This window comes from Orbicella franksi, chromosome 9 (assembly GCF_964199315.1).
Source record: "Orbicella franksi chromosome 9, jaOrbFran1.1, whole genome shotgun sequence".
NCBI classification, from domain to species: Eukaryota; Metazoa; Cnidaria; class Anthozoa; order Scleractinia; family Merulinidae; genus Orbicella; species Orbicella franksi.
The window spans coordinates 16,135,565-16,157,959 of record NC_138153.1 but is presented as its reverse complement, the minus strand read 5'-3'; the positions used below and the strand labels follow the sequence as shown (position 1 = coordinate 16,157,959).

At 40.9% G+C, this 22,395-nt stretch overlaps 4 protein-coding genes across 4 annotated transcripts in view; 1 reads left to right on the top strand and 3 right to left on the bottom strand.

The window, feature by feature from the left end:
- Positions 1-417: 417 nt before the first annotated feature.
- LOC145497592 (uncharacterized) lies at positions 418-3,311 on the bottom strand. The gene is made up of 3 exons (XM_081477411.1): positions 2,261-3,311; positions 1,742-1,938; positions 418-1,421 (listed from the first exon to the last, which is right to left on the bottom strand). The coding sequence occupies exons 1-3, from the start codon at positions 2,582-2,584 to the stop codon at positions 662-664; spliced, it is 1,281 nt and encodes a 426-aa protein (XP_081333537.1). The 5' UTR covers positions 2,585-3,311; the 3' UTR covers positions 418-661.
- A 90-nt stretch (positions 3,312-3,401) lies between these two features.
- On the bottom strand, positions 3,402-5,402 carry LOC145498103 (uncharacterized). The gene has a single exon (XM_081477980.1). It carries the CDS (start codon positions 4,415-4,417, stop codon positions 3,431-3,433), a length of 987 nt encoding a protein of 328 aa, XP_081334106.1. The 5' UTR covers positions 4,418-5,402; the 3' UTR covers positions 3,402-3,430.
- Positions 5,403-11,232: 5,830 nt separating this feature from the next.
- LOC145497073 (arginine--tRNA ligase, cytoplasmic-like) lies at positions 11,233-21,760 on the bottom strand. Its single transcript, XM_081476874.1, has 14 exons — positions 21,535-21,760; positions 21,289-21,456; positions 19,769-19,957; positions 19,304-19,393; positions 18,954-19,195; positions 18,357-18,477; positions 17,889-18,018; positions 17,629-17,733; positions 16,118-16,296; positions 15,237-15,346; positions 14,723-14,828; positions 14,045-14,158; positions 13,449-13,507; positions 11,233-13,208 (listed from the first exon to the last, which is right to left on the bottom strand). Exons 1-14 carry the CDS (start codon positions 21,733-21,735, stop codon positions 12,851-12,853), a joined length of 2,172 nt encoding a protein of 723 aa, XP_081333000.1. The 5' UTR covers positions 21,736-21,760; the 3' UTR covers positions 11,233-12,850.
- Positions 21,761-21,921: 161 nt separating this feature from the next.
- LOC145497071 (TBC domain-containing protein kinase-like protein) overlaps positions 21,922-22,395 on the top strand; it is a 23,194-nt gene continuing 22,720 nt past the window's right edge. The window contains exon 1 of the mRNA XM_081476869.1: positions 21,922-22,115. Within this exon, the coding sequence (XP_081332995.1) occupies positions 21,923-22,115 (193 nt within the window). The 5' untranslated portion in view covers position 21,922. The remainder of the gene's footprint in view (positions 22,116-22,395) is intronic.

Sequence of the window (22,395 nt, the reverse complement as noted above, 5' to 3'; positions counted from 1 at the left end):
TCCTCAAATCAAAAGTAACAACCCTATCAGAAAAGCCAAACAGCTTGGAGCAAATCTAAATTAGCCTGAAAACGCTGCAACAGCCAGAAAACGAAAATTCCAGTGGAATATAGCACCACTTGGCCACTTAGGAGAAAGACAGCGCGTTTCAGCTCGGGATTTAATACTTATTTAAATGCGTGGGACTCAGAGATCGACAAACTAGAAGTTCATGTATTCTACAGCATCGAAACGTCAAGCACTGTTCGACATATCTTAATTTTTTTATTATTACACGCATGCGATGCTATCTTCACTCTGATCGTTTCAGAAACATAAACCTCTCAGCTTTGCCAGTTGTAATACATAAACGACTTTTCCCATGGATCAATTAAAATTAAACGTCTTTAGAGCCCTACCTAAGCTTTCATTTAGTTGCTTTACGCTTTTTTTTAAATCCCACTGTTTTGTGCTCTTTAACCTCTTCAACAATAAAACAAGAAACTGACTCAGTAACAAGTTAAAAGGCAGCTTCTTTCCTCAAGGATATTTCCCCAATAAAAAGCAGTAAAAGTAGTAAATACGGCTTTCCTGCAGCATTAAATCCGTCATTGTTATCTCAACCGTAAATTTGAATCATTTTTTCATCAAATGTTCGTTTCTCGAAAATGATAATGGAAACTTATTCGGAACTCTCCTCAGATCCCAAAAGAAAATCCACAGCGCGGGCCTCCATGCAGGCGCGGTAACCTTCCCGATGGTAGGCAGTGAACATGGCGGGTGTAAAGAACTGATTGGCAGTAGAATGATAAGGGAACGCGCCGCAAAGGGATCCTGATAAAAACTGAAGCGGGGAACAATGACAACACTCGCAACAGCAACATGTCAAACGCTCCACTTCTTCTGTTTCCACTTCAGGTCCGCTCCCCCACAAGTCAGCCTCGATATCAATCTTGATGTCACCGGTTATCTCGCCCCAGCTCTTTCTGTCTCCCGAAAGGCCATATTTAGGGTGGCGTGGAAGAATATAAAGCACTTCTCCTTCCCCAACCTTCTTTTCCTCACCTTCGTCCGTGTAGTCGTAGTACTCGACCTTAAATCGATAACTTCTCGGCTGCTTTCTCGCTGGCCTATCGATTACCTTTGTCCTTAGATCTTCATATACGTCTCTTCCGTTCATTCCAGTGAATGAACAGTGCAGTTTTTCCCTAGCTTTTTTCAGTGCGGTGATCAGATCTCCTGCGATCCCTAAATCCTCTAAGTCTCCACCATCCACAACTACAATCTTCTGCAACCTCTTTTTCAGCAATGGTAAAATGCCCAGGTTTTCAACATGGCCGCCGTCAGACAGGTAAAGAATCGGAGGAGGAGTGGGGCCAACGTTAATTACTTCCAACAGTTCCCGGATGAACCTGACCTGATATATATTTACGATGCACCACCTACATAAAGAAATTGAATCATCCAAACTGTTAGTTTCAATATCGCGTTTAAAAGGTTCTGTAGTGTTCAGAATGGACGATATAGATACGAAACAGTCATCACGACTGAAGAAGAGTATTGAATCGAGCTGCGAATATATATTGACTGTTTTACAAATGTTCTGGTCTCTAAAAGAAGACCCAGATATAAGAGTAAACGCACCCCTTCCCCCACAGATCCTATGTATACCAGCAGCATTTTCGCGTGCGGTCCCTTTTCACATTTTCAAATGCCGACGTGTTCCTAGCTACAAATTTTGACATCATTGTAAATGGTGTACCTTACAAACTTTTGCCAACATCCGGGATTTTCTGCGCCCGTGGGCATCACGGCGATCAGCGTCAACAAGCAGAGAAACACAAGAAAAAAGATCACAGTTCTTTTGTTCCAGACGTCACTTCCGGCGTGCAGGAATGGAATCATGGGAAACCCAAGGATCGGAAACACCAAAATAAGTTGAATAAGAATAGCAACACACTAAAAAATAAGAAAGCAAAGGAATTAATCGTTTGCTTTGGCTAACTGACACTTGAAACTTTATTATTCTCAATTTTTTATTCTTTGATGATGTTCCTTTGCACTAATGTGAAGGGTTTCTTTTTGTCGGTTTGCTGGTTTGTTTTTGTTTGTACACATACGTAAGAATTTCGCATATATATACTTTTATTTATTTATTTATTTATTTATTTATTTATTTATTTACAGTATTGCATACTTGAGAACATTCTTATTGACATGACATGACATGACATGGATATACGTGACGTGACGTGACAAGACATGACACGACAATAAATACCGTTGAAAGGCATCCTGTCCATTCTTTGGGCTCGGCTATTTGCGATTTGCCAAATCCTAGTCCAAGCATGATCTGTATACTCTGTAGAGATGCAAGTTTACTTTCGTATTGCCCCATGTGATACGATATCGCCGCAGCTGAAGTGGCCATGGCTTCCGACAACTTGATGTCTGCTGGATGAAGTCTGTTTTCAAACTGGAGTTTTCCTGAATCGTTGTCAATTCTTTCGATTCCAGAGGGTGCCATTGTAAGGAGCTCAAAGGGTGGTTCTCTGACAGAAATGAGCAGAGAGTTAAGTTTTATGAGTATATAGAGTCGATTCATCAAAGACTGTGCGTTCCTGACAAAGAACGGGGCTGCTCGTTGTACTGTTTTAGGGGTTAAAAGAAGCGGGAGTACCCTGGAAACGAGCTAAATTGACCTCTGGAGCTATCGTGTTGCTTTCACGTCGGTTTTTTATTATATTTTTATTTATTATCATTATCATTATCATTACCATTATCGTTCATCGTTACCGTTACCGTTATCGTTATCGTTATCGTTGTCGTTGTCGTTGTCACCGTCGTTGTTATTATTGTTTTTGTTATTGTTATTATTGTCATTGCCATCGTTATTATTATTGTTATTATTATTATTATTATTATTATTATTATTTGTTTTCATTTTTTTTTTTTTTTTTTTTTTTTCATCTTTGTTGCTTTGAGAATTTTTTTTAGGGTAGAATTTACAATTTGCATTCTCCAAGAGAGGTTGCTGGTAAAATTTGCCGGCTGGTCTTGATCTGATATCAACGTGCATAAGGCCATAGAGCTAATGCGATCTTTACTTCTCGTTTTTAGCTTTGTATTAACTTACTAATAAGTATACTTGGCTAGGTACCTATGTGAAGGTTTCATTCGCCATTCATGCACTGTCACGTTGCAGATGTATTCTGGTGACAGACCAACCAGGTCATCTAAGGTCAAAGGTCGATTCAAACTCTCTGAAGATGGTTCCCAACAAGTGCACGAGGGAAATACGTCTTGGCACGTGATTCCTGAGCAGCCTGTCGCCCCAGTACTCTCAGGAGAGTAGAACGCTTTCTGAAGACGCCATCTAAAGGAAAATGACTGGTAAGATTGGCCAGCATGGTAACCGCGTTTTTCCTAACTGAATCTGAAAATTTTCTATTTAAACTTGAATGACACTGAAATACCTGTTGTAAGCGTGGAGGGCATTTCTTTGAAACACTCCAAGGAAGGGGTTGATCCAGATCAAAATGCCAGAGATCCACATCAACACATCAAATCTATTGTCACTGTATTCCACAAAGAGAACTGCTGTTTTATATACTCTCCACTTAACAGCATAAGCGTACAGATAGACAATCATAGCTAACGACGCTTTATCGCGTAAAGGAGGTACACCGAGCCATAAGAAAATACTGAGAATGAGTATCAGTGCGTTGAGCCAAAGGGGAGTCACAACAATGTACTCCTCTATAAGCCAGGGAAGAAAAACCATTGCAAACACGAAACCTGTAAGGTTAAACAGAAAATTAGCCAAGGGTTTCACAGAGGATGCAGCCACTTTTTTGATGACAAAAAAGAGAAGGAACAAGATAAAGAGATAGGCAAATGTCATGAACGTAAAGTACATTTCTGGGCCTAATTTGGGCACACATTCAATCGTGTCTGTCATGTTAAAAAGCTCAGAAACCTCGGAATTCTCAGAGATATCAGAAGAGGTGAAATTGTGCGTTTTTACGTCTGGGCACGTGAACGGATCTCGCAACAAACTACCAAAGAAGTAATCGATGATATAAGCTGTTGGAAAAGCGAAACCAAACCAGTTAAAGCAGGGAAGAATGATAGCAACAAAAAAGCTGAGGCTGAAAATTATGAGTGTGTCGAAGAGCCCTTGTAAAGGATTCTGCCAGTTACACCAGATCCCTGCCCTTCTACAGTGCTCGAAGAATTCTTTATGCCATTTTGGATCGTCTCTTTGCTCGTTGCGATACTTCCAATCCATGTAAGCCGAGCCTATGTAACCGCCCCCGGACACACAGCTGATATAGTCTGGGGTGATTCCTTTCTGTAGAAGTCTGCGCAGGACTCCAGAGCAGAGTGCCGCTGACCGAATCCCTCCTCCAGAAAATGCTACACCGGTGTTACTCATTTTGAAGTGGAGTTATATTCGAACGGGCAAACACTGTTAAAGAAGAGAAATATTGCATTAAATCTATTGAAGCCACGTTGCATAACTGACACTACGTCACGCTTGACCTACCTTCAGTAGGGCTTATTACTGGATTTTTGCGTCTAAACTCTGGTTTTCACTAGCGACGCAAGCACAAGCGCAAGTGCAAAGGGAAGCAATAGGGATGACCAAAGTGGAAACGAAATTCGACGCAAACACAAGCACAAGCAAAATCATTTGAACCTTCCAAACTGTTTAGGCGCGAGGTAATCTGGATTCAGCCAAAACCCAATCGTTTTCATTGGCCAAACATAACCACGTGTGGTAAATATCCTTGTGCTTGTGTTATGTCTGAGCGGTTTTTCGTTTACGCTTGTTGTAGCGCAAACGCAAGCATAAGCGCAAGCACAAGGAAAAAGAAAAATTTTGATCCCTGTGCTTGTGTTCGCGCTTGTGCTTATGCCCGCGTCAAGGCCGTTTTCACGGTGAAATAAGAATTATTGCGTTTGCGCTTGTACTTGCGTCGCGAGTGAAAACCAGGCTTAAGCTTTCGTGGGCTATATTTTTTAAGCGGACGTGTTTGGAGTGCTATTTTTTGAGATGAAGGGGTCTTATGGCATATGACTTACAAGCAGTTAGCCCAGGGAGAACTGCAGTGCAAGATTTCAGAGCTTAGAGGGGTGTTTAAAAAGGGCCTGAAACTGTGCCGACTAGGAATCGTGAATAATGTGTGCTGAAATTATGTTACTTCAACGTCTGAATATGTTTCAGCATTAAACAATAATAACAATTAAAGCTGATCTTTACTAAGAGAAGCTAAAGCCAACACCAATTCGAAGTTTTAAAGCTCTAAATGGAAGATTTACTTGGATATGGAACGCAATTCAGTGGCAATCATTTCCCCTTATTTTAAACTTATCTGTGCACTACTTGGTTAACGGTTGATTGATACAGAAATCATCAACAGTGTTTTACTGTTCGCGCCATTTACAGGTTTCTAACTTAGATTGAAGAGCTTCACTGAAACCACAGTTCCCTCGAATCATTGATAAAATTACAACATTGAGGAATCACTGAGCCCCAATGATATTCCTAAATCTCTTTCAGTTTCAAATACATGATGTGTTGTTAGAAATGACCTCTATATGACGTGAACATATGCTAATCACATATTTCGCCATAACGTTTTCAATTCGCAGCCGAAATATTTCATGGTACCTCTGGATTCGTTCTCACAGTCAAATATAAACTTTATAAACTTAATATAAATTTCAAAACACAAAATGTAAATACGTTATACCTCGAAATATTTTGACCTCCACTGCTTTGAACCCTGTTCTCGGAGCTGGTTACGTTGGTTGTAATAAATTGTTAACTACAGTTAAAACTTCACGTACTAACGTGAAATCCAGTTGATTAAGTTGAATGACAACCGTTTTAATAATAAGGACCCTTTGATTAAAACCTGAAATTGTCAACCTGTCGCCACCTGCGTGAAGTTCCCCAGGGAAGAAAGGATGAAACGAAAGCTGGTTCAACTTTCATGAACAGGGCTACTTATTTAGAAGTCTTCTTCAGAGCCGGAAAAGTTCTATAGGTCTCGGTGCATAACGTTTTCCCTTCCGTAGTAATTAGCTTTTCCTTAAGCTTTAATTAAACCGAAACAATTTGGTTCACCATCCACCGATCTTTGAACCAATCTTCAGGCAGAATCCGAACTGAGCAGAACGAGAAAGACTTTTGTGCACGCTGCCGGAACAATGCGACGTGTATTAGCGCTATATACACGGCGAGTTTGTGGCGTCTTAGTAGCCACCCAAAAGAAGCAAATCCTCGAATGTATAAGGATCTTCTGAAAAGGAATACATAGAAAAATGATCCTTAAAGTACCCCAACTAGGAGGTTCGTTTAACAGTATGTCGTTTAAATCCGAAATCGGCTGCTAAAAGGACCAGAACTAAAAAATATTCTTTGCTAAAAATAGGCGTAACATTTTTCGTATCTCGAAAATATTATTCAGTTACACAACCCAACGAGTAAAAACTGTGCACATTTTAAATCTTGGCCGCTTGAGCGTACAAATAATGGCTCCTTCGTTTCTTTGTTACCAGTTGTCTGAGCATTACTATAGAGGCGAAATGATTTAGTGGGAAGTCGTGCCGAGTATAAAACGTACAGAGAGATATATTACAATTAGGTCCACTTCTCCAGGCAACCTAGTCTCTAAACACTTCCATCATTGGTGCCTAACACAAACATTGCATGGTGTCACCGAGAACGAGGGAAAAAAGTAACTTCAATACTAGTTCCAAGGCCATAATCCGCAATTTGTGTTTTAGCAATGCATAGAACGGGCTAATATTTAAATAGAGCTGGAAGTTGGCAAGATAAGCCAGATTTGCTCCGATTTGCAGAAGAAGAGCCACATTTGCTTATGCCCGCGGGCATTAAGGCCGTGATCAAGAGAGATGTTAATTCCCGGTTAGTTGGGAAAAAAACTGATAGTAATAAAACGTTAACGAGAGCTAGATAATAAGCTTCTTATAAACTCTGGCGGACTAACTCGGAACCGTAGTGGGATAATATCCCCTACGGTCTTTCTCGTACGGACCTCAGGCTGCTTTCACCCGGCCTGAATCAGAAAGACTTCGGGCGATATTCTCTCAGTAAGACCCTCTCGCTTGCTTAATAAAATTAACTATATAAAAAATCATGTTATCCTACACTACCTTGTAGTGCTACAAGGTCACCCACTGTCTTACAACGTTCCTAGTCAAGCAAAAATTTATTTGCCCGCCTAGCGTTCTGTCTCACCCATCGAGTGTTAAAAGTTTCATCACAGACTTACAGTCAATTTCTTCGAGGTCCGGCTGTGCTCATGTACTAATTGTCAAGGATTACAGATTGTGGACCCGTGTTTATAACGTTGAAGTTACCAAAGGACTTCTTCCGTCGAGATCTAACTCAAGATGCATAAGAAAAGGACCGAACAAGTCTAATTTAATTTAGTTTAATTTAATTTGCATGTGGCCAACTCAGTAAAGTACCGCTTACACGACCATTTGTTAACATCATGGTCTTGACTGATTTAAGTTTTCGCCTCCATAAAATTGATATTCCCAATATGCTGAAAATTCTGTATAGCTATTATTTCTTGTGTGGTTCCTACCCAGCTTAACGTTTTTCTTCATTTCTTCATCATTCCTTGAAAACAGATACTTCGTCTCTAGGGATAGAATTTTTACTAAACAAATGACGAGCGTCCCAAACACAACAAACCAGCCGGCTGGCATCCCGCAAACAAAATAACAAAACAGTTATTAAAAAGAACGAGTGTTTCAGTCGTTTTAATTTCAACTCTGGGCAGGTTAAATTTACCAAGACATTTACATCACTTTGAAAGCCAATGAAAATAATGCTTTTGTTGTTCAATGAAGGAACAAAACTACTACTTCGAAGCCTTCCTTGCATTCCTAAAAGCAAATTATCAAAAGAAAGGAGCAAATACGAATCACAAATCAATCTTTAAAAACTTTTAAAAAGTGTTCTTGCTGTGAATCTGGCATATGTAATTACTCCAGGAACCAATTTAAGCTTGGAAATAGACAAAGAAAAAACGCTACATGACACATGCAGCACTCAACCTTTCGATTCGTAATCACGTTTTAGCCTTGACTTCTGTGGTTTGCGTAACCATGGAATTCGGTTACTCCTTTAAACATCTTTCGGCGAGATCAATTCGTTCACACGTTGCTTTAAGCCAGGCTTGTTTCACTGAATTTTAATTCAGTGCTTAAAAGCAGATAAGTAACACTTAAATCATGATTGTTTTGTAAGTTATATCTTGCTTGCACGGTCAAGATTGGCGTTAGAAAAAACTAATTTGCGCAAAGCTATCTTTGTTTGGATAACGCACCGACCCTTTGTGTCTCCGTTACAAAGACAAAAAAATAATTTTACCCTTGCGCACGGATTGTATTGCTTTATTAGCATTTCGTGGAGACTAAAAAAGGCACAGCAAATACCCGTTTTGTCTCGTATTAACATTTTTATAGAATTTTGCCGTATTTTTATTTCAACAATGGTAACTTCATACCTCATGCATACCATTTCTTTTTTGGAGATATTAATTTTCGCAGGTATAATTTTTCAGAATTGTGCAGCTATTTGAGAACATAAACGAACATTGATCATCTTGTGCGAAAACACATAACACCAGTACAAAGGGGTGAGTTATTTTAGAGAGGGTATTCCTATTTTCGTTATCTTTGCAAAGCCTCGACATGCGTAGCGCAATCGCTTACAAAGGAGAGGCGATTTCAGATACTTCCCACTGGGTCAGTGTTTGTTGGTCTACGTCGTTGCCTGAGGCTCTCTCCACACTAATGCGTTCTCGTGATTTTTTTGTTTTTTCGCTCCGCGTTTGATATCAGGTACTTTCAGTCTGACACGTTTCCGCCTACCGTGCACACTAAAACGATCAAAAACGCTCGACGTTTGTTGTCGAAACGGCGCAGGCATTTGAAAACATTGTCCCGCCGGAGTGAACACATTTGAACGCGGAGCCTTATCAAGAAATATGAACAGCGAAAACAGAGGCTTTTGAAAACGCTGGCATCATTCACATCACATACGCATTGCAAAGGACACGAGTGGCGTTTTCTCGCCGCATGTCAGCGCTTTGGTGTAGACGGATAAAACGCTGCGAAAACGGTTGCGCGGATGGGAGCGTTTCCCGCGAAAACGTATCCTCGAAAACGCATTAGTGTAGACGGGACCTAAGAATTCCTTTGCTATGAAATTTAGCCATTCAAGTTACTCGGTTTTTTAGGAAACTATGTAAATTCAAACTAAGTACCTCTAAAATGACTCCAGATGGGGTGAATTAAGCCATGACATTTTTCCTGAGCTCTTACTTGAAAGAATAAACTAATAATAGTAATTTAAGGTCATTTAAGGGCAGAATATGTCCAAGCCTATGCAAAGAGCATTTTATTTACCTTTGCTTTTAGTGACTTCGCGCCAAATTATGTTCACACTGAGCTAATTCAACCACGACTAATGGCGCCAAAAATATTAGACAAACTTGAGCTTATCTTTTGGACTTAAAGTTCGAGAGATCTTTATTCTGTTTCTTGATATAATCCTGTCCAGTTTGCTCAGTCAATCCGTCAACACTCTCTAAAAATGTTTTCTTTCCTAATTAATTTTTTTTAAAAGTACAGCAGGTTAGACTTGTTCCTAACACCCGGCTGTGCTTGACCATTCTGTGTGAAAATAACCATGTACTGACTAACTTCATGGAACAAAACAGATGGATGATCACGTCGTTAGAGAAAGAGCATTCTTTTAGACAACTGATCAGATAAAAAAATAAAGGTTCATTCACGATCTTTCTTTGTACGAAATAATTCTGCGTTTCATGCTCATGATCCGGCTCGTGCATTCGATCCTTCTACATTTCGACGTGCGAAACTCGATAGCAGATTTGTGAAGGTGAATTCATCAACATGACATGAGCGTGGGACAAAGAAAAATTGTGAGTCCCCGACAGGAATCGAACCCATGACCTCCCGAACACCGGGCGGGCGCTCTATCCACTGAGCTACGAGAACTCATGGAGAGCAAGGTCATTTAACTGAGTTCATATATGGCAGGTGTCCTGCATACTGCTAGCCTGAGGATCAACGCTATCGAATTCATCGTGAGTAGTGATAAGTTAATAATGATGGTGAATTTTAAGCTCGGTAATGAAATGCAAAGGTGAATTCATCAACATGACACGAGCGTGGGACAAAGAAAAATTGTGAGTCCCCGACAGGAATCGAACCCATGACCTCCTGAACACCGGGCGGGCGCTCTATCCACTGAGCTACGAGAACTCATAGAGAGCGAGGTCATTTAACTGAGTTCATATATGACAGGTGTCCTGCATACTGCTAGGATCAACGCTATCAAATTCATCGTGAGTAGTGATAAGTTAGTAATGATGGTGAATTTTAAGCTCGGTAATGAAATGTGAAGGTGAATTAAGAGCTTAAAATTCACTACTCACGATGAATTCGATAGCGTTGATCCTAGCAGTATGCAGGACACCTGTCATATATGAACTCAGTTAAATGACTTTGCTCTCCATGAGTTCTCGTAGCTCAGTGGATAGAGCGCCCGCCCGGTGTTCGGGAGGTCATGGGTTCGATTCCTGTCGGGGACTCACAATTTTTCTTTGTCCCACGCTCGTGTCATGTTGATTAATTCACCTTCACGTTTCATTACCGAGCTAAAAAGTCACCATCATTATTAACTTATCACTACTCACGATGAATTCGACAGCGTTGATCCTAGCAGTATGCAGGACACCTTTCATATATGAACTCAGTTAAATGACCTTGCTCTCCATGAGTTCTCGTAGCTCAGTGGATAGAGCGCCCGCCCGGTGTTCGAGAGGTCATGGGTTAGATTCCTGTCGGGGACTCACAATTTTTCTTTGTCCCACGTTCGTGTCATGTTGATTAATTCACCTTCACGTTTCATTACCGAGCTAAAAATTCACCATCATTATTAACTTATCACTACTCACGATGAATTCGATAGCGTTGATCCTCAGGCTAGCAGTATGCAGGACACCTGCCATATATGAACTCAGTTAAATGACCTTGCTCTCCATGAGTTCTCGTAGCTCAGTGGATAGAGCGCCCGCCCGGTGTTCGAGAGGTCATGGGTTAGATTCCTGTCGGGGACTCACAATTTTTCTTTGTCCCACGTTCGTGTCATGTTGATTAATTCACCTTCACGTTTCATTACCGAGCTAAAAAGTCACCATCATTATTAACTTATCACTACTCACGATGAATTCGACAGCGTTGATCCTAGCAGTATGCAGGACACCTTTCATATATGAACTCAGTTAAATGACCTTGCTCTCCATGAGTTCTCGTAGCTCAGTGGATAGAGCGCCCGCCCGGTGTTCGAGAGGTCATGGGTTAGATTCCTGTCGGGGACTCACAATTTTTCTTTGTCCCACGTTCGTGTCATGTTGATTAATTCACCTTCACGTTTCATTACCGAGCTAAAAATTCACCATCATTATTAACTTATCACTACTCACGATGAATTCAATAGCGTTGATCCTAGCAGTATGCAGGACACCTGTCATATATGAACTCAGTTAAATGACCTTGCTCTTCATGAGTTCTCGTAGCTCAGTGGATAGAGCGCCCGCCCGGTGATCGGGAGGTCATGGGTTAGATTTCTGTCGGGGACTCAGAATTTTTCTTTGTCCCACGCTTGTGTCATGTTGATGAATTCACCTTCACATTTCATTACCGAGCTTAAAAATTCACAATCATTATTAACTTATCGATAGCAGATTATTTACGTATCATTCTGTAGTACGTATTCTCACCTGAGAAGCTAAGAAGTCCCGACTGTGTTCAGCAATTCAATGCAGTCACTCGAATGCCCAACCTCGTTCCCAGGATCTTTTCCCTGGCTTGGGAAAAGACCCTGAGAACGAGGTTATCGAATGCCGGATTAAGAAGAATTAGTCTCGTTACGATTACATTATACGACTTACTGCACAATCGCCGACTTCGTAATTTCACATGGGCAAGTTGATTTGTTGAATTTCTCTTTATTCTTTGTTGTCTTTTAATTTGATTCACATTCCCAAAATGATTCGCCCTTTTATAATTATTTTAGCCACACTGATATCAGTGCAGTGATCAGTGCATGTTCGGTGCTTAACACATACCATTACTCATTTGTTTTCAGGTCTAATTAAACGTGTGCATATCTTATCATTCAAGCATGATCAACAAGCATATGTTATCACATGCATTGTATAATTATTTCAAGTCGCTTTTACCATTTGACGTGTCCATAAGTCTGTGGAGCAAAATTACTTTAACTGTTGCGCACTGGCCTTGCCTCAGGCAAGCCAGTGCGCGAAAGACTGGGGTTATCTGGCGAAAAATAAAAGAAACCGGCGAGCGAAGCCAGCTGAACGGAGTCTACGGCGAGCGGAACGTACGGAGAGCGGCCTGAGGAGCTAGGAAAGCCTCCAAGTTCATACTACACAAGTCACTTATGAGTGCTGCCTTTCGAAAAACGTTTTCTAAAAAACGAGACACATCAGCCGACAATACGCCTAAATGCCATGGACATTTTAATATAGTTCAGGCACCTTATGCCCGCTTACACTTCAGGTACACTGTTGCAAGCTAAGGAAAACGTGGTCTCCTCGCAGCCTTTTTTTTGGGGGGGGGGGGGGGGATGTCACGCAACGCTTCCCCCAAAGAGAGAGTTGCGTGACGTCGCAAAAGACGGTTGCGGAGGAGACTAAGGAAAATGCCGCAAAATGGCATACGGCTTTGCCAATGCGAAGGTCACTCAACAGTGTTTATTTATACGTGTTTACATTTTCGTCACAGGTTTAATTCCTAGGATGTAAAAAGCGGTTTCCATGACGCGTGCAGTGGCTTCCAGGAGCAGCATTCGTCCCATGTCGACTTTGATAACCTCGCCTGTTTTACGGTCCTTCTCGACGCAGTAACAGCTGTCGTAAAACTCGGTGAGAGAGGTGGCCATTTCGTACATGAATTCGCACAGTGTGTGCATCAACAGATCGTCCAGGACTCGGCTGAGGATCTCGGGAAAGCGAATGATACACTTGCCCAGTTTCCACTCCTTCGGATGATCCAGCGAGATTTCCGTATTGCTTAAACTTGATTCCAGGGTCTTGCGGTCGATGTTGGCTAAGCGCATGATAGACCTGGAAGGAAAAAAAATATATTCCTTGTTTAGTCACCCGGCGAATAACGCTCGAAACCTAACTATGTTTTTGTGCACAAGGCTAGTTAACGTAAGGAAAGAGCTTTGTAGCCAGGAAAAATAGTACCTTACTTAGCCAGAAGATTGACGAAAGGTCGCAAAGTCGCGGAGTTACGGGAACAAGCCGAGAAAATTTCAAGGTACTGGTCTAAAACTTTCTCTCCAATGGATCAATTCTTACCTTATCCGAGTATAAGCGTACAGGAGATACACAGCTGTGTTCCCTTTGTCGTCTAACATCTGATAAAGCAACAAGACTCACAAGCTTATCGCAAGGAACTCTGATAACCTTCCAAGAATTAGCGTACGAAAACACTAAAAGATTCCGAAAGCGCTACAACCGTCGAGACTCCAGCTGACTGGTTACAGTTTTAAACATGTTCATGTCGAAACCTTCAATTAAGGCGTTACGGTATAGCACCACAAAGATTCGATTCAACGCCCTTGTTCGACTCAGCATCCCCAACTCCTCAGTTAAACGCGCCCAACCGAAGGAAGTTTTGAAATAAGGTATCCAATTAGCTCCCTAAAAAAAACGCTCGCTGTTTCGTTTAGTTTTGTGCATAGATCAATTTATGTTCTTATACTAGAGTTATTTAAACCCAATAGAACGCATCTACTCAAATTCACTGTCCGTAGTTCGCGCATTTTAGCCTTGTCAAAGTAAGAAAATTTAAAAAGTGCCGCGACCCGGAAATGTGTCCGTCCCTTGAACTGCTGAAACATAAAACGCCCCGGGCGCTAACAATGCAAATCAGTTTTTACAGTAAGCATTACCTTATCGAATGAAAACACATAGTCGTTGACTCTGTTATGTGAAAGATCTGCGTATTTAATGCAGCCATAAGCTACAGCTTCTTGAGCTGCGCTTAACTCCTCTACACTCAGAACCTATGAAAATAACCACACAAGAAACTAGTAAGTCGACGCGTGCAAATGGCAACGGCAAAGTCGCATCACAGCCAATACACCAATAGCAGTAGGGTCGATAATATAAACATTGTGATAAACAAGACAGGACTCGAAGTAAATTTCACGTAAACAGAGGCAAGCGCGGGAAAAGTAAAAAAAAAAACGCATTAGAGAAAGAAGCGTGGAAAGAGTAGCAACATGTATCCCTGCGGAGGACAAGCACGGGAAAACTAAAACCACGCAACCGGAAGAAAGCGCGGGAAAATATAGAACATCTAGATGGTGCTAGCGCGCTTAAAAAGATGCGAGAAGAGCGGGAAAATCAAGTCCAAGTATAACTGGAGGTACGCAGTGTGGTTTAAAACCACGTGACCTGTGAAAAGGGCGGGGAAAATCGAATCCAAGTATAACCAGAGGAACGGGGTGCATCGAAAAACCACGTGACCTGTAGAAAGCGCGGGAAAATTAAGGACGTCAAGGCTGAGAAGGTAACAAATTCACTTCGACTGATTAAAGCAGTCATGAGTTAAAAGTGATACCAACCTGATCTCGTTCCTTTTCTTTCAGCTTGTCAAGCGCTCTTTTAAGACCTTCATCGAGAAGGTCAACAAGACGAACTGTGTCGCCAGCTCTGGTCTTGAATTTCTTTCTGGAAACAAAAAACATTACAAGGTAGTTTGAAACGGTCGTCTGTTTTTGCAATGTTTTAAGGAAGCTCCAAATACGTAATAGGAAAATTGAACAACAGTGTGAACATCTTGGTTTACAATGTTTAACAAATGGCAGGAAACGACTACGATACGAACTAAGTCCGACGCCAAAAATATGGGAATACCGGGATTATATCATGAACAAAAAAAGTCAAATGTTCATATTTGGCTAGGATTTTACCGAAGTTGTAGTAACGCCGTAATTTATTTAATCGTTCGCAGATGTTCCTTCTCATCAAAAAAGAGAGCATTCTCTGGAGTCACTACATCTGATAATAAACAAGTGACAAGACTGTGTCATTATCAGAGAAGTAAAAGAAGTGCTTATAATGACAGCATTTACTTACTTGTCTTCACCAAGGACGACTCCAAACCCGACGTGGTCCACCCGTGTTACTTTGGGGTCATAGACCCCGGCCTCCCTTGAAGCTCCGTAGACAAGTTTAAAGTGATCTCCCTACAAAAACAACATGCACGTGACCACACTGCTGGCCCGTGAACGACAAATAGAACCCAGTACGGGAGATGCGATATTTGCGTTCGCAAATGTTGTAGAGCCAAATATTTAGAAATTATGTTTTAAGAAAGCTTAGTTTTGGCAAGCCACTGAAAGTTAACTCGCGTATGTGGAACACTCGATTCGTGAACGCCTCTTCCGTTTGCCTTGGAAACGTCTCATTCTAGAACTTTGTGTTGAGAAGTTCACCTGTGAACATGTTTGTGTCGTTTTCGCGACCTTGGCTTCTACCTCACCTTGATAGATCCAAGGTTACCTGTTGCTTAAGATTGCTCTATTTTTCGAGCTTTTAGTTGCTTAATCTCGGCTTGTCTTATCAAGTCAGCTGCGTTTGTTTAGGCATAGTTTAGCCCCGGTTCAGACGCCGTACTTCACATGAACCGAATCGAATTCAATGAATTAACTTCATGTGAAGTACGGCGTCTGAACCGGGCCTTAGGGTTTACATCCGAGTACTTTGTTTTGTCCCACCTGGTTTACCCTTGGCTTGAGTGCCGGGCGTAGCTAGAGTTAGCATCAAAGTGGGTGCATTGTTAAGTTGTATGTAGCAGAAGACATAGGAGTCCAGAAAATTAAACTCTGCAAAACTTCACGTTTAAGAGTCCCAATATCTCTCGCTGGTGTCAAACGAGTTCCAGCTAGTCCCTAACAGCAAATATTCTGCTGTATTCCGACGTGCAGAGTCTTATTGCGTACTTCCACTTGACTAACCTGTCCAGCATCAGTGACATAAATGAGCCAATCGGCATTCTCATCGTGAACACGCTGTTGAAGAGCGGCGAGATCAGATGTGTCGTAGGTAAACCCGCCATCAGACTTGACAATGGTTAACGGAACCTTGTAGCCCTGAACAAACACAACTTTACGGCCTTCTTCTTCTACAACTTTCCCTGCAGACAGAAAAGAAGCAGTGAGATACGGATTTTAGACTCAAAACAAGTTAGTCTTACTCATTTCTCGTGAGACACGGTGGCGCCAAGCGGCCAGGAAACCATACATGAAGTGGCGATGTTCGCTTGCCTAGCACCGAATATCCTAAATGCGCCTTTACTTTTTGCAAAGGATTTAATTTATTTTTTGGAACATCGTGAGTTGTTACAGGTCCGCGAAACTTAATCGAGCGAAAATTCATCTCGTGAAAGAAAAGGTACATATTTCAGGGCTTCCACAGACTAGACATTTAATTGTCATCAACAACTAATTGAGTCCGATCCCAGTATTCCACACATTGGAGTGTTTACAGTCATCGATGCTCTAGTCAGTTCACCGAGACCTTGGGAACTAACGTTCACTACGCATGCCCAAAACACAATACGCATGTTCAAAACATTGTCTGATAACGGTCCTGACAACGCAGTTTCGACACCGTAGTTATCAACAACTAAACCACTGATTTCCAGACAAGGGGAAAAAGCGTCAACTATTAGACTTAGTTGTCAACAACTAAAGCTGTTTCCCTTTTCGAAAAGGGAAACTGCTTAGTTGACGATAACTTAAAATTTAGCGTTTAGCTGTCAACAGTTCATCTCACACACTGCTTTTTTTTAGTTGTTGATCAGTAACACTGACTTACTGAGTTGTCGATAGCAAATAGTTATCGACAATAAATGTCTAGTCTGCGGATGCCATTAATCGCTCGTTTACTATAACGCATACCCTCGTCACATGTCGCGAAAATTTTGTAAAGCCTTTAGCGAAATTCAAACCTCGTCAAAACAAAAGACATTAGCTAAGGGCTTACGTTTTCCTTCTTTGTAGCTGCTTTACTGCAGTCTAGCTAAAAGACAGTCACTACAACCACTGTCAATACCATGCAGAAAAATTCGCTCGGTAGAAGTAGAAAATCTGACCTCTGGCGCTTGTTTTGATCAAGGAGTGGTCATGGACAGCTGTCAATCAGTTCAGAACTACCTTGTATTATTATCTATTACTCAGTGGTTTCCCAAACGCTCACCACTTGGAAACCAAGTAAAATCAGAGCAGTCATGTGCGAGACATCGATCTATGCATCTGTAGACCTGGCTGTCTGCCCTTTTTAACTCTCTAGTTATTTCAGGTAGCCAGGCCCCTAACTTTGTTTATGTATAACTTTGCAAAGTATTTCTGTGAGACCAAGGGGAAACATAAAGCTTGTTGTTGCAAGTATCAAACATGTGTGTGCAGTGCTCTGATCTACAACTGGCTGAGAAATCTAGAGTATTTTGCAAGGTTCAGTGACAAACCTTTCCTTTCAAGATCTGCAACCACCTTAGGCATCATTTCCTGATAAAATGACTCTCCTCTCTCTATCAGGGTGACATCCAGCCGCTGGTATATTTTGTCAAATTCTGTGAAAAAGTAAATAAAACATGACAATTTGATTGACCTATGGCGTCACTGTATGAATCCAGACATACAAGTCTTTTTTTCCAAATTTTTTCCCCTTTGATTTCCAAGTCCTTACACTTTTGAGCTGTAATGAAAGAAAATACTTGTCCTTTACCTTTCCTAGATACATCACAGATTAAATCCCAAGCTTTTCTCACATCTGGATTGCCTCCTTGAAGTTCCACCACTTTTTCATATGCCACCTTTTTAAATGCTTCATCGCTGTCAAACCTCTTTTTGGATTCCTGCCAAAAAAAGACAAGGAAGCACACCAATGTCAGCTTGTCAAACATGACGACAACAAATAACGTACATAGCCTCTTGGACTGCTACCATTGCCACTGAGTTTCAGCCTACTTGCTTGTCAAAAAAATTCAAGAGCAGGGCTGTCGTTAGGTTTTGAGTCACCTGTAGCCTTGCGCTCCACACCCGTAACAAACTTGTTACTTTGCAGGTGAACTCTATCAATAATAGGCAATTTTACCTGTAGCATCAAGGGAAAATCAAGCATACTCAGGCATAACAAGTGTTACAGGTTACAGCCCTTAATGACAGCCCTGAAGAGAAAGAAGGACTGTGCTACCTTATAGAAAGCCTGCAGGTCACCGATGGGTGGAGAAACTTGCACATAGTTTGGAAATTTGTCCTGAAGATGTGCAATCAACATGCCAAACTGAGTTCCCCAGTCTCCAATGTGGTTGATACTGAAAATAAACAAAATAAGAAAAGTTATAGACTAACTTTTTTCCCCTTCGATTCCCTTTAAGCGCAAAGTGTTCGGGTCATAAGTCGAAGGGTAAAAAACAAAGATCCATAACTTACAGTAAGAACCAAGAAGACTATTTTGTTAGTATGCAATATTGATTATATCTCTACTGTGTGTCTGAATAGAACGGAATAGAATAGAATAGAATAGAATGGAATTCAGTAGAATATGGCCCGCTAAATTGACTGATAACAGGATGCTATAGTAGCTGAGAGATATAATAAGGCTACTTTTTTCATTAATAATAGAAAGCCATTCTGACTGCTTCTTAGGAAAAAGAATGGGTTTTAATTTTTTAATTCATCAATAATTATTCTAATAGGGTTCCTTTTGTGAAAACGGCAGTTTATTTAAGGTGGCAGTCAACCAAGAATGATCTGCACGATCATTTAACTGTAAATTTGTCTTTCTCACCGTAGCACATCATGGCCCACATATTCCAGAAGGCGACAAAGACTTTCACCAATAATGGTGGACCTCAGATGTCCCACGTGCATTTCCTTGGCAATGTTTGGTGATGAAAAGTCAACAACGCATCTCTTTTTCACTGGGACGGCAGGAGGTTGAACTCCATTTGAAAGGATGTCTTTCAACAGTGATGACACAAAGCTATGGCTGAGGGTTATGTTGATAAAACCTGCTCCAGCTACTTCAACCTAAAATAAAAGATCGCAAAAAAAAAAAAAAAAAACTTAACTGGTGTATATTTTAAGACAGATTATAATTTATCCAACAAGAGTTTTTAAAACAGTTGTTTGACTCACCTTTTGTACAAGATCATTCTGAGGTACATTTGAAACAATCTGGACAGCTATTTCACGGGGATTACTTTTGATTCCTTTGCCCTTCAGCATCTGTTAATAGAAAAGAAAACAAGGCAAGTCCCCGTCTAATGTTTATTACAATGTTTGGTTCCAGAAACCATCCATATACGCATCCAACTGCAAGCAAGGTGTTTGAAGGTTCTGATGGGGTGAGGGAGGGGGGGGGGGGGGAGCAAAAGTCAAAGATTTTAAAGGAACATATGAAGCCATTGAATTTAAATTTGTAGAAGGGTGGGGAGGAACCAAAATGCCTTCCACTGATATGCATTTTTCTGGAACAATGCATTTATCTATGATTAAAAAATGGGACTAAGAGAGTCAAGTGGCATGCTTGACTGCAACTACTATTTATCATTACAACTACTTCTTATAATCTTTCTGCATGTATCACAGATGCTGTCTCACCTGGTTAATTGCCATAGCACTATTACATTGATAGTCTCCAAACTTATCACCCTGAGAAGCCTGTACAATCACTGGTGCGTCTGGGAGATCAGGGAAAGTCAATGCAATTGCCTTTCTAAAAAGTTCATTGAGAGTGAACTGACAGTTGGTCATAATCCTTTTGGAATTGGCCTTCTCTTCCTTGATGCTCTGAAAATTAAATACCAAGTCAAGATCAACACAAATAACCAATTCATCAAAACTGTTCACAGCAATGGCTTCCAGAAATTTTATATATATATAAATTTCAAACAATGAAAAAGAAAGAAAATTGTACTACAGACACTGGAATCAAACAACTAAGGAAAATTTGACTCAGGTCACATTCATTACCACTACACCCTCTGAGCACTGGGTGCTAAGAATCTGAATTTTTAAATGATTCATGCTACAAACAAATGTATATATAATACAGTGTCACCCAAACAACAAAATCAAAGCTAAGTGCAAGCAAACTGGGGTGGACCTAACTGCAAAGTTTACACACCCGAGTGGAACTAACCGCAACTAAACCAGAGACAGTACTGAGCTGACCAGGTTTCAGTTATATTTGTCAATTTATGTAAAACGTCATGAAATGTCTAATCTGGTTCAGGTCATTGTAATGTTAGGTTTTCTTCTCAAACCATACCAAAATAGTCAAAGTCCATTGTTTAAATTAGTCCAAAACAGCTCAAAAACATGCTTGTAATTCCACACATAACAATTACATTAAAGAGCTTATATTATCGGCGACCACCCCCTAGAGGGTTGGAAGGATAAGTAAAGGTACAGTCTGTGCTTGAGCCCAGTGGCCCATCAAGAAAACTTATCCCGGTTTCTGCAGCATGAAGCAACTAGGAGTCTTCTACTTTTCCCTAAATTGGCTGCTAACTAGTCCATGACACTAGTCCCCCCCCCCCCCCCTCCTCCACCCTGCATTTAATTTGCCAGTAGCCATTTATACACCTTGGTGAGGAGAGGCACTGTGAGAGTAAAGTGTCTTGCTGAAGAACATAATACAATTCCCCCACCTAGACTGCTCGATCCAGAGCACTAACCATGAGGTCACCACACCTCCCTCCACACATTAGAGGGGGTACAGAGTCACAATATTACACAAAGTGTAATATTGTTATTAGTATTATTATTAAGTGTTGCAATAAGCCATTTCAGAGACACCTTTTGCCTTTGTCTCAGAATGAGTCCTCTAGCAAAACCTTCCATATGAATGAGTTTAATTTGCTTGAAATTGTGCATATTTTTCATACAAATAGTTTCACATGAAGACACGTTTTGATAAAGATGTATAACACAACTTGGAAATGACCTATCATGAAAGAGAACAAAGAGGCAAATGGAAGTCACATAGAGGGAGGGGGGTGTGTACAGTGTTAGCTAACATTTTACAGAACCGGATGGAAAAGTTACTATACGTATTTTAATACTAATTTAAAAATTAGTTCAAAACCACAAAACTAATTAGGGGTAAATCCTCTTACACGCTTGAGCGTTGCCATTTGATACTTAAGCTTGCTGTTCTCAGTCAAAAGCTTCTCCAGTTCCGGGTTACTAGCGCCTTCATTTTCACCATCTTCAAGTTCCGAACCAGATCCAATAGAATTCTGTAGAGCTTCGATTTTCCTCTTCAAGTTCACGATTTCATCCTCCTGAAAAAAGATGTGAGCAAAACACATATCACAACAGCACATAATATAAGAAAAGAATTTTTGAGAGCAGAAATTTACCGCTATTTTAGCGCGCTTGGAATATTCCTCGACCGCGCTACCGTCCGCCATGTTGTTGTTGGTAACACGTGGATGTTGTGACACGTGCAAAGCTCTGATTTGTGCAAACCTTGAACTTGAAATAAGACAACTTGAAACCACCCTCAAAGCTTTTTTAGAACCAAAGGAAAAGAAAGTTCGTGGAACCACGAAAAAATTCATTCACTAATGCAATTTCCTTGCAAAGGTGCTTTTATGGCCTGGTTACAAAGGCTTAAGAGTGGTTACTAAGTTAAAAACAAAATGGCGACCTCTTGGGCTGGAAATCGCACTGTGTTTACACCCTTCTATATGGTTTAAATCATCTAACAAATAGCGTGAGCGTAATTAATTTAACTAACTGCAGAACATGGGTACCCTGGGCCAGGCACAGATTGGGATTTCGACGTTCTTTCCCTCTCCCCATCCGACTGATCAATGCGGAACAAATGGTCTTCCTCTCACTCCAAACTCCATCGTGATTATGGGGCGATTTCAGCACCTAAAGAATCTTTACCACGAGAACGTCTGTCAGTATCTGGATATCATTAGAGTCAAACATGGTGAGTAATTGAGAAAACAAATCAGAGTGGATCGAAAATTTACTCTCGGAAACCCCGCATACCATAATTTCATAATAGAGTAAAGTTTTAAAACATCAAACAAATTCGGAGCTCACCTAACAAACTTTAATCCTAAGTCGTATCAAAGCATGATTGCACCCAATACCCAACCCTCAATTTTTGGAAATCTCTACTTTTGAAGATGCCAACCTTTAGCCTTTCCCCTCCCCCTGGGATTTACTTCACTCCGTTCCTTGCAGCAATGTCAAGAAATAACAAA